Genomic DNA, 12,398 nt, shown 5'->3' on the forward strand with positions numbered 1-12,398 from the left:
AATATGTAACTCCCTGTCCCCTTTCCCATCAGACTAAATTTTGATATTAAGACTCCACAATGTGACACTGAGAAAATTCTCATCTGCAAAAGAAGTGATATTTTTCTCTGGGGTTGACTACATAAAATCGTAGGTGAGTGGAGACAAGCCTCATATGATTCAAAGTTCCTCCAAAAATATTTTTGGGACATAGAAAACTAGATTATAGGGAAATCTAATGTCTGTCTATGCACAAGGCATATTTTTGTATTTCAGTGAGTTCCCATCTGAAATCTCAAGTAATATACTAACCCAGACACATTACCGTTTCCTCTGCAGTTAATTAAGTAGATGTTCTTACCTGTTATGAACCATAATTGGTATGTGTATTCATCAATAATTTATCCATGGTCTTTTTGCAGTAGAATGGTGGTTCCAAAACTTTTCAGGATCATATCCCTTTTTCCCCCCACTCTTATATGTCCCCACCTCTAATTTAAACTAACCCCCCCTTTTAATAAATCATTCCATTCATAATTAAAAATAAACACAAAAACTTGCTGGACGAATTTTATTTAGATATACGTGACAATGGTGTGTGTGTGTGTGGGTGTAATAATGAAAATGTGAATGGACATAAAAGGAGCAAATGTAAACCAAATTTAATATGAAGGATAATGCTTTTTCTTTATGAATTGAAAAAAGGGTAACTAAAATATACAGTGCAGATCAATTTTGAAATCCAGTTGATTCCTTTTGTTTTTATTGTAAGTAAAGTTTAAAAGCTTTTTTCACAGAAGTACATGAAAAAGTTGAAAGATAAATTCCACTTTCCCAACTCCCCAGTTAATTATCCAAAATTCCTCCAGGCTTGAATTTTTGAAATATTTATGTATTTGAATCATGTTTTATAGTGACTGCTTGTTCTTGCAAAACATCTGGCAGTGGATCAACTTCAACACTGAATGTATTATGTACTAATTTATGAGTAGGGTTGCTAGAAAAGTTGTCTGGGAAATAGTAGAATAATTCTTCTGCAAGGCAGTCCAGGTGAAACACAACTTTGTCCTTCACATCTTTATAATATTTATGTACATTAACTTTCATTTTCAGCAGATGATGAAACATGCAAAAGGTGGAAAATTGGGCATCTCAGTTTGCATCCAATATTTCCAAAGCTGGATTTTTTTCCCCATAAGCACTTTTATAAGTTTGTGATGGGTTGTCATATTTTCAGGGTTTTCCATGCAGCTTTAAATTGAAGTTGTTCAGATTCAAGAAAGTCCACCGTATATACATTCCAGTGAAAGTGGAAAGATTTGGCCTATAGACACATCAGACAACCCTTCTTAGTTGCTTGCTTGAGGAAAAATTCTGTTTCACCTTTCAGTTCAAATAATCTGAAAGCCAGAGGGTGTGAAACAGAAGTGTTTTATGATTTGCTCCCAAATACATGTAAAAAGCTGCAAAAGCTCTCTCATTTAAAGCACTGCTCTTCACAAAACTTATAATTTTGATAATCAAAATTCAACAGATCATTCAGATGATCTGCAACAGTTGGAGCAGCCCATGGTTGTCTTTATATAACAAAATGAATTGTGATTAAAACTGATTTTTCTTTTACAAATATGACAAATCCAGAGCAAGAGCTAAGCACTACTGGACCACTGCCTGGGCATACCCCCATGAGTTTTCTTCATTTTGTTTTAAAAAAAAATTAAAAAGTCAGAAATCATTTTCATAATTTGAAGCCTTTGATATGGTCAGTTGCTCTGAGAAAGGTATTGACAACCAGTTGCATCATTAATGAATCAAATGTATATGAACAGCATCAACATTGTGCTACATCAATGCTAGCATCATACTGAATTGTGAAGAAAGAAGTTTCCACGTCATCCATTGGTTCAAATTTAAGATCTTCCACCAAGTCATTGATGTAACATTTTAATGTAAAAATTATCAGGGAAATTTCTGATAAGTTTTTGTTTTCAGCGTCTAGTCCAAACAATATCAGATGCTTTCATCAAGCTAAAACTTTCTCCTAAATTGAGCAGTTTTTAGCTTTAGCAGTGACAGTTCATGAGAGGCTACCACTTCGACAAATGCTTGATGAAAAGCTCCAGTGGAATCCAAGTTCATGTCTTTCATATTTTGAGGTATAGCACCAAAACATTCCTTTGGCTTGTATTTCAAAGGAATGTGGTTTGTTGCAAGGTATCGCTCAAGATGACTACATCTCGTGGCTTTATTGTGTGCTGTGCTTTGAGGATAACCAATTCTATTTTTGTCCATGACAGTGAAGCCATATTAATATAGTCTTCATTGTACTTCTTTTTCCTAACTGCAGCCACATATAGTTCTTTGCTAATAAAGTTCTCCAATGCAAGTTCATTTACAAGATCAGTATTGCTGTTTACTATTAGGTATGCATACTGTCCTTTATATCTTATATCCCATTACCAATCATCAGATAAAATCAAACAGTCCTGATCGCTCTCAAATATTCATAAACATGTTAGAAAAATTGAGAATCAGCTTTCTAAAACAAACCCTGGTCTCTCCACTAAGCATGTATACTTCTATGCCAAATAGCAAACATTGGAAAATATTTGCAGTACATTGTATGAAATTTGAACATTATTTTTTATGTTTTTCTTTCTTTCTAAAAAAATCCATATCGTCCTAGTTCCTCTTAGAATTTGTTCATACCCTTCCAAGGGCATGCCCCTAGTTTAGGAACTCTTGTAATAGGCAATATTTCAGAAAATACTTTAAAATGAAGGAAAACAGCTGTTCTCCTTGAAAATGTTTTAATGGTTAATTGGAAAACTGCCGTTTTCACTCTCTTATTGCCCTAAGAAATATATGTCCTCTATAGCTAATCTGAAACATTAATCTGTTTTGCTAAAATATTGTTATCAGTGCCGTTTTCTCTTGTTCATTTTCCTAGAAATATATCCCATACTTCCATGTTTTGCAGCCAGTGAACAAGACAAAAATCCTAACATGTGATGGATGATACCCTGTTGCAATTTGCCTGCAAATATTTTATCAGTATGTTTAGGCGTTGAGTCTGGAACTGAGGAATTCTATTATGATAATAATGTTCCTTTTCCTTCCACTGAAACCACTGGATTAAGTGCTTAACCTTTGGTTGGACTGTACTTGTGCTCAGCCTACAGTAGTGTGCCGAGATTATTCTTTCTTGTAACATAGACCTGCTGCCACAAAGGTAAAACTTTAAAAAGAGCGGTTAAAAGAATGTGGGTGATTTGTCTCTTTGTAGGTGGTGCCAAAGCATGTGATGGAAGCATTGGACAGGAAGCACATCACCAGCCACCCCTCATTTTTGACTTGCAGCATGATATTCAAGAGCAAGAGCCAATGGACATCCAGAGTGCTGAGTACCGTTCTCTCTTGCCACTGGTAAACAAGAGCCTCATGGATATTCTTCAGGATATTGTGTCAGACAACGTGTCTATAGCTGATTATTCTCATGACAAGGATGTGATACCTTGCTGCAACCCCCAACACTTGGTCTGCAGGTGTGAATCGGCTTGTTCTAACTTATCCTTGGAAAAATGCTAAAAAACCTCTAGGTTAGCAGCTATCAATAGTATCTCTCCATGAGAACTAGAAGTCTTGTGGATGAAATTGCTGCATAAAGTAAAACATTCTAGATTTTTTATATAATAATTTATAAATCGTAACTCTCTACAGAATTCATCGTGACTCATAAGCGAAATATGGTACTAAAATGTTTGTATGACTATTTGATACCCCTCGATTAAGTCCAGCTCATCTTAGTTGGATCCCGGCATCACAATGTTATGTTTCTTTGTACTCTGTGCATCACAGAAAGGCAGGAATGGTGATGTCAGGACATAAGACAGTTGTACAAATTGTAACAGAAAGGCAGGAAAGAACTATAGTGTTAAGTTTGGTAATTTTTAGCAGAAGCCATGTGCATCTCATAAAGTCAGATTATAATCCAAGTAGCTCAGAGAAAGTTTGGGATTGATTTGAAAGTAAAACATTCTAGATTTTTAATCAATCTAGATTAAAAATCCCAGGCGCAGATGTCACCCAGAGTTAGACAATGTCACCTCATAAAATTTAAACTATTAAGAGAGTTATGATTTTTTTAATAAAACAATTTGGTTAGTTTTTTTATCCAACAGTTTCCTTATATTATACTTAACAGTTTCTCCCTGCAGTCGTTCAGGCTCATATTTTCATTTTTATTTTGAAAATAAAAAAATAGTTCTCACTATTGACCTCTGAACTTGATTTGTGTCTGATTCCCTGAAAAGAGTAACTGAGGCAGGAGGGATAGGCTGCCACTGTATAGCAAAAGTAAAAAAGGTTTCCATGAATATACACATGCAACAATGTATCCATACAGCTTAATCAGGACTGATATCTAGGTTTTTCTTACCCCTTTTCTGCACTTTGCTTCCCTGAAAGGGAATAGTCTGATGCGTGCATTTATTTCTCAGACTACATAAGAAGAATGAACGTGAGTGGAGACAGAGTTCCTGCTAACCTCATGATTTTATCGACAAATATTTCAGCAGACCTCCAACTCTGAAAGTTGGGGTTTCCTTTTCTTCAAGTAGATAATTGCAAAAATATTCTGCATGGGTAAATTCTTATGCATATACTGTACAAAGACATAAAACAGTAGACTCTTCTATAAGTACATTTATACATGACATAAATAAGAAAAGGGCTAGCATGAGTATAAAATTCAGGTTCAATCAAGTACATTTACACTGTGGTTCTTGAGAATAGAGCAATGTGCATATACAGTACGTTGATACCAACCGTAGAGCATTTTAAGAAAATACACAAAAAGGGGCAGAAAAGGCCAGCTAGGGAAAAAGAAACATACTGTGTGAAAAGCACTGGAGCATCTCTGGTTTATCCCACACTTGTGGATTCTTCTACATCCCCCTTTTGTTTTTCCAAACTACCTCCCATCCGCCGCTCTGGGCTCTGCTGTTTGCCTCTCCTCATGATCTCTTCGTTTTGGTCGTCTGGCTTCCACGGCACAAGATTATCTACCAAAATCAAAACAGAACGGCCTTATTTTTCCTGGTCACGTGCCGCTGAGCACGGGGTGCTGCAGGCTTGAGGTGCATGCAGAGGGAAGCAGCGGGGAGATGGAAGTCATGCCACTCTCTTTTGGCAAAGCTGATGGCTTTCTGGGCCTTGCTTGGTGCTTGGTCCTCAAATGACACATTTGAGTCTGGTCTGACTCAGAAATAAGTGTGTGTTGGGACCTAAACTGAAAATATATTCTTGGGTTAAACAATGGTTCCTACGTGGGTTTTGACTGTAAACTTAGTACATGCTGGATCAGCTTGCAAAGTCAGTTATTTAAGCATGTAGAAAGGAGCAAGGCAACAACTCAACATACAGGCCAAAAGTAACACTTTAGTTTGGGTTTATCACTGCAAAGGCCATCATGAGAAACTCAATTACAATACAAAACGAGCAGAGCTCTTGTAACTATTGGTTAGGAGAAAGCCAGTCTCTGACGACTTGCATAGAAGTGGCTCCTGAAGACACAGCAAGTCTTCTCAGCTCTCAAAGAGACGATGGTACTGCTGCTACCCATCTTATGCAATGCAGTGGTAGCACCAAGCAGGCCTTGTGCTCCAGAGCATAAATCATTATTTCACAAGCAGAAAATAGACGGCTCTCCTAAAGCATTCATGCTTAGGGGCAGACCAAAGCCTCACTTTCTACAGTTGGACCCATTTTCCATACAGAGATGACAACTTTTATCATATCCAGAACAATTCCAAATAGAGAATGATACATGCCATCATCTCCGGTAATGACATGTTCATTGTATTGGTACACAATAAAAGACAAATGAGACACACAAGGAAATGTGGTGTATTAGTGGATTATGGGTCTCTGGTAATGGTATGCTTTATTATTATTATTGGTCGCACAGTCAGCCAGCTGTTTAGACTGGACTTGGCATTTTTATCCTCCTATCAAGTCCTTCCCAAGGACCTGGGATGATGATTTATCCCACTTTATTATCTCAGAACTGGTAAGGGTAAAGTTAATTAACTTCCTTTGGTCTCATGAGCACATCCATGTAGTTTTCTTAGCAATAATAAATTATTTGCTACGTCTTCTTCCAGGATTTTTTTTTTTTAAACTTCCCAGTTTTAGCCAACAACCCTGAAATTTCTTGGTAGTCTCTCTTCCAAGTACAGTACACATCTAACCCTGCTTAGCTTTTTGAGATCAACTCAGATTGGCTACATCTTGTCATCTAGCTGTGCCTTAGGTTTTTTGGTAGATGAACTTACAGCAGATATCCAAGAACATCACTTTAGATAATTAATTTGGGCAAAACATAGCAGTTAATTTCCAAATTGGATTGGACCAGTTAATGCACCTCTAATATGTGTTCTTAAGAATAAAGAACATAAATATTTCCTTCTCTGCTGAAATGGCACCTGTAAAATAACCAGAATGTATATGGGCCAGAGAACATGTTGCACTGAGAATGGATACAGGTTGCAATTCTGCATCCTAGAATTCGTAAGGGCACATCTTAAGGAATATTGGATTTGAGGGGTTTCCCTCTCTGATTTCAAAAGACAAGCTACTGATGGGAGAAAGACAGATGGAAATATTTCTCCATCGCTTCTGCTCTGTTGATAGAGACTTAGCAGGACTTTAGAAACATGGTAATTTTTGATGTTTGAGTGTCCCAAGAAGAAAGGTAGGATTACTCTGGTAAGAAACCACAGAGAGGTCTTACAGGCTGTCTCTTGAAGTCCCGCATTTCTATTTATTAATAAACAGGCCATCTGACTCCCAGAAATTCTGTGAGGTTTACAAAAAGTTAAAAATAATTTAAAATAAAACAAAAAAAACCCATAAAACAACAAAGAGCAAAGATGGCAAAGATAACTACTGCAACCCAGATGGGAACAAAGAAAAAGAAGAAAGGGAACTTCAATCACGCTTGCCTCATTTGCTTTCTGTTTTTCTTCATTTTCATTTTTTCACACCTCACTTTTCTATGATAAGATACTTTATTATCACAATTTTACAGTGTATTAAGGAGGGTGCATAAGTAGCATGGCAAAAACAAAGGATAAGAGTATGTCAACCAATCAAATTACCATTATTCAAGAGGAATGACAAATTCTAAGGAACTGTAATCCACCCTCTTCTATTATGGCAGCCAAAGGTAAAATAAAACATGCTTTTATTAAAAAAAAAAATGGAATAGCTTCTTAATGACCTGAACAATATTGCTGGGCACACTAAAGCAATTGCTAATTAGGGTATCTGGGCTGCAGAAATCCAGATTACTACTAGATGGGGTTTTTTCACTTGCAAATTTTATTTATATGTTAATAATGAAATATAAAAAACTACAGCACCACCATTAAGCACAACAAAGATAGTCATTATACAGTGAAGAACAAAAACCTAAATACTGTATATTATAGTAATTAAAATTGACTAAATGTGAGTGAATGGCCACTAGATGGCAGCAAAGGGCTACAGTCTTCTGTATCAGTTTGTTGCTATCTAGGGGCCATCCTGGAATTCTACAGCCAAGATAATGATAGCTCTAGAAACTCAGTAAATGTGTATGCCTGCATATTAATGTAAGAAATAAAAACTGGAAGAAAACAAATGTTTTTTAAATATAATACTTTTTTCCTGAATACTGGTCATGGCCATGATTACCTTTAGAAAAATAAAAAGAAGAAGAAAGCAAAATGAGAATTCCAAACTGGCTTAACCACTAGGAAGCAGAGCAATGTATTTAGCTCTGGCTTCCCTGTACAACTAGCAATAAATGCCCAAATTGAGTGCCTTCTGTGTCCAATCGTAAGTACAATTTACCACTTGCTGTGGCTTTTATGGAAAATACATGTAAGTCCCTGCACATACCTAATGAGCAAAGAAACATGGGCCTGACCATGCCATTATACCAACCTGTGCCTGGGAGGAGGACATCTTTGAGGCCAACTGATGCTCTAGAGCGAGCCACTCTTTTCAGAAGTTGCACAGAGCAGCACGCCACCTCCCAATTATCCCTCCCAGCTTTTAAGGGCCTTGGCAAACCACTTAGTTGGTTAAGGCAGTGGCAGAAAGGGGAGGAAAGGAGAATAATAAGTAATAGCAGAAGCAATATGGACACCTAAGCAAGCTATGGTACGGGAGGTACCCCTTTCTTCCTGGCTACTTCCAAAACCACTCTGTAATTAAAACCCCTGAGAAGGAAGGGATCACCTGGAGGGCTTCCTGCCAGTGCCATCTTCCAATCGCCAGCTCTAGCAAGGCTGCTCTCCCATGATCCCATTCGATATTTGGGATTGTTTTTCAGCCACTGCCATCTCATATAAAGAACAAGCTGGAGCAGCCCCTGCTATTACGGAAAGCCATGCATCTTTGAAAAGGGTTTGTTAATTCTTAGGAACAAAAAAGCCTTGACTAAAAGATCTGGCAAGATAACAAACATCCAGAAGAAGGAAAATGCCAGCTAATATAAATAGCTTATTTGAAAAACATCTCTATGAAAATAAAGTGAGCACGACTCTTCTTCCTACACCCACTATATTTTAGTATTGAACCTCGTCAACAGAGACTGAGATGCTTGGAAGATAACAGCCCCAAAACTCAGTGAATTCAGGCCTCTGCTGGGATTGCTGCTCTGCCTTTTTCTGCCTTCTGCTACCTGACGTAGGTAGACTCTGTCTCCAACAGCCCAGTCATGGCAGTAAATCCCCGACCACTGCAGCCACACAAATAATGCTGGCCGTCCCTTTCCCATGGCCTTGCTACAAACCTCCTCTGTCCGCTATGGCCTAGTGCGGAAAAAGCAGGGCAGGGGAGATACAAAGCCTCGGACAACCCTGAAGCTGCAGCCACCAACAAAAGTACTATGGGATGTAGAAGAGAAGGCAAGAGCAGTCACACTGGAACTACAAGGCACAGACAGCCCTCCTTTCCCATTTTTCAGACAGCAGCCCTTTGTCAGTTTCTCTTCTTTTTGGGGCTTGTTTTGATCCACTTGGAAAGCAGCAGATGTGACAAAAGCTGCTCTGACATCTGAAACATGTTCACAAAACTGGACTAGGCCCTGAAGACGTAATTATCTTGGAAAGACAGTTTGTTTTGTAAGGATGCCAGTCATGGCCTGGGAGTGCATGAGTCTTCTACATGGAACAGGCATGGAACCCAGCACACCCTTAACTGGCAGTCCAGAGCCTTGTGTAAAGGTAGGCTTTACTATTTCAAATATACTTGGAAAACAGGTTTGTAGAAGGCCTTACTCCAAAAGCCTATGGTGGGAGTCACCCCTCCTCCCCCCTTATTTTAAAAGTGGAATAGAGTTGGCTACCAGGAGCTACAAGCAGGAGAGGAAGGGATAGACCTCCTGGAAGAAAAGATACAGCTTTTCTTCTCAGCATGAATCTCACAATGCTGTTTTAAGTACTCCTAATGCTCACAGGTGGAAATTCATTTTCATCATCCAGACATACTGGCCCAGTAGCAAATTCATGCTCAGGTATTATCTCTCCTCGAAGGGCTCCTCCATCTTCCGAGTAACCTGCAAAATAAGGAGACAACTTACATAGAGGCTTTAGAAGTCTTCAAACTGAATCTTATAGAGTGATTTTTACACACACACACACATACACCTAGTTCCATGTATACTATTGGATGGCTACAGCATCAAGTGGTGGTCTGTATGTGTCATTCAACTATCACAGATGAAACACCACAATTAGGACTTTATTTTAAAAATCCTGCTGATATCTATCAAAGTCCATTCGCACATTCATGTGCAAATAATACATAGGTGTTGCCTGAGGTATCAAGGGATTTGCTAAGAACCAGTTTCTTGACATTTTGTGAACAGAAATTTTAAAAACTGATCATTATTTAGGGTTTAGTTATTTAAATACCATATATAGAACATGATTTAGAACTTTCATGTGGAAATATGAAAAATGAACAAAACCCAACAACTGAGCACAAACTGTCATTGATGATCTTCATGTCAATTAGCGACTACCCTTCATTTCAAACTACAGTATGGTTCACACATCATCTTATGCCCAAAATTTAATATCCTCTCCTTCCTACCCCTTGCACACTCTGATCTCCTCTATAATTTTCTGGCTTGGGCAACCTATAGAGAGCCATTACATTTGCAGAGAGGTAAAAAGAGAAGCAAGCCTACATTCATTAGCAAAGTTCTTGAGATACAAGGCAAGATTGAGGAACACAATAAAAACAGTTGGCATTTGACAACTATTATAATCTTCAGCGCACTTTATGGCTTCAAAGAGCTTTGAGTTTTTAATATTAAACTTTCTCACACCCATTTTTGTTCAAGCTCATGGGCCAAAAGAAACAACTCTTTCATGATATCAACACAACAGAGTAAGATATTCAGGTTCTGGGATGATGTGTTCTCCTATATGTGGTTTAATGCATCCTGCTTTTATTCTGGCAATACAGAACTCTGGCATTTCAGGCCTGCTTAGCAAAATGTAGCTGGGAGCTATGCTGGCGTGGAACAAGTTCTAGGGAGATGTTTATAACGCATCCAAGCTTTAAATGTTTTCAGTCTCTTAAGTATTGCTCAGAGATGCTGAAGGACCATAAAAGGCTTCTGGCTCCCATTATGCAAAACATACGGCACTGAAGCAGACGCAAGGAAAGCAAGGTATAATAATCATGCAGTTGAAGAAGCAAAAACAAAGAATGATTCTGAGAAAGGTGGCAAGACAGGGCATTAAGGTGAGCAAAGACGCAGATCCTGCTGGCCACATCTGCTGCCTCTAAGACTTGGGCATAGTTGCTGATGCTTCCAGCAAATATTGACGCACATTGCTAATATTCCACATGACTGCAGAGAGATAGAGTATTATAAAGGTTAGTAACTTCCATGTCACCATATATCCTTTCAGTTAGCGCTGACCTATACTTCACTTTGCCTGACCTCCACACCATTTCTTTGAGTTCTTCTTTATTCCTTTGTTCCTGCTTCTTTTTTCTCCACGCCAGACCACTGTGCCTCTCTTCAAGCTCACTGAGTGGATGGGTGATGGATCACAGGAAGGGTAAACTATATTTCCCACTCCATCTCAGCAATTTTGTTGACAAAATACAAATATTCCAATGCAGGATGCTTAGAACTGCAAATAGGTAACAGGGCTCCAAATATGTCACACAGAGAATAGATTAGGAACATTTTTGTTCTTTCCCTTTTTAGTGATTTTTGCTAAGAATGGCTGGGAAGAGATTAAGAACGGATATGCAAGCCTGTGTGTAAGAGAAAAATCAGCGTTTGCTGTGAGCAAGTGTGTGTAACAGTATGTACTTCTCCCTGCTCCACCCATACCTAACTCCCATGCCATTCCAGAACAATCGAAGATTACCTTGCTCCCAAATGCTGCATATTTTGGGTTACAGCAATAAAAAGCTGGTCAGTAAAAAAGAACGCAAAAAGAAGAGAAATCGGAAGGCCAGAGGACAACTCTCAAAAACACAGACTGGAGAGAAAAACAACTAGTGGCATCAGGACAGCCATACTGGAAAGATGGGAGGTCTTAGATGCAGCAGATCCACAATATGCAAGCACCCCAGTCTGCCCTGGCTTGCCCTTTTTACAATGCAGCTGAAGCATCAGAGGTGAGGCAGCAAAGGCCATAAGGTTTCTGCACCTGCAACGAGGTGACCCTTCTCTGCTTGTGCAGTTTCCCACACGGATAAGCAAGGGAGATCTCTGGCCCCTAGGACTCCCTCATGGATATCTCAAGACAATATCCTAAACCTGATACCTGGCAGGTGATGTTGCAGCTTCTTCTCTATACCTATAAGCAGGAGTGTGCAAAATCTGTGAATTCAAGGGTCACATTGGACTTTACACAGCATGTCAAGGGCTGGGTTCCAAAAGTGAGAGGAATTAGAAATGGGGGGAGAGGCTGGGGTTTTAGGAGATGAAAGGGATGCCTTTACAGAATCTATGTGAAGCTTATTATCTCATTCCCCCCCCCAAAAAAAAGCTTACATTTTTGCCCCCACCAAATCCCAATGAATGGGTGACCCTCTGGAGCCACAAAAAGAGAAGCCCTTTGAACTTGAGATTGATAAGCTCTGTTTGCATGATATGTTTGGGTTGGGGAAAAGGGAGAATGCCATGCAAAACACTGAAACTAACCAGAGGGGCTTAGTTTTGGTCATAGCATGTGTGGGCTGTATGGCCTCTTTAAAGGGGAGAAGCCATGGGGGCAAATGCCTTGGCACAACAGATGGAACAATCTAAACAACAGTTCAGTTATCTGAAAGGATCAGAAGAGTAACAGTCTTTATTAAAGGCAGTAAAGCTAATCAGTTAAAAATGCTCCAAA

The 12,398-nt window shown here is 38.9% G+C and overlaps 2 protein-coding genes across 6 annotated transcripts in view; one reads left to right on the forward strand and one right to left on the reverse strand.

The window, feature by feature from the left end:
* ARSG (arylsulfatase G) overlaps positions 1-4,223 on the forward strand; it is a 125,432-nt gene extending 121,209 nt beyond the window's left edge. For 2 of the 4 annotated variants that reach the window (XM_088138305.1, XM_088138306.1), the window contains exon 12: positions 3,266-4,223. In XM_088138305.1, the coding sequence (XP_087994431.1) occupies positions 3,266-3,567 (302 nt within the window). In that variant the 3' untranslated portion in view covers positions 3,568-4,223. Of the gene's footprint in view, positions 1-32; positions 134-3,265 lie in introns of all 4 variants that reach the window. The other 2 variants (XR_015795726.1, XM_088138307.1) reach the window with 2 other exon arrangements.
* Positions 4,188-12,398, reverse strand: part of WIPI1 (WD repeat domain, phosphoinositide interacting 1) — a 53,685-nt gene continuing 45,474 nt past the window's right edge. The window contains exons 12-13 of one of the 2 annotated variants that reach the window (XM_025173411.2): positions 9,519-9,586; positions 4,188-5,042 (exon numbers count right to left, since the gene is read on the reverse strand). In XM_025173411.2, coding sequence (XP_025029179.1) covers positions 4,995-5,042; positions 9,519-9,586 — 116 coding nt within the window. In that variant the 3' untranslated portion in view covers positions 4,188-4,994. Of the gene's footprint in view, positions 5,043-9,485; positions 9,587-12,398 lie in introns of both variants that reach the window. The other variant, XM_007421645.4, reaches the window with a different exon arrangement.

This window comes from Python bivittatus, unplaced genomic scaffold, assembly GCF_059951505.1.
Source record: "Python bivittatus isolate LINGU-HERP-01145 unplaced genomic scaffold, Pbiv_v1 ctg000220_np1212, whole genome shotgun sequence".
In the NCBI taxonomy this organism is placed as follows: domain Eukaryota; kingdom Metazoa; phylum Chordata; class Lepidosauria; order Squamata; family Pythonidae; genus Python; species Python bivittatus.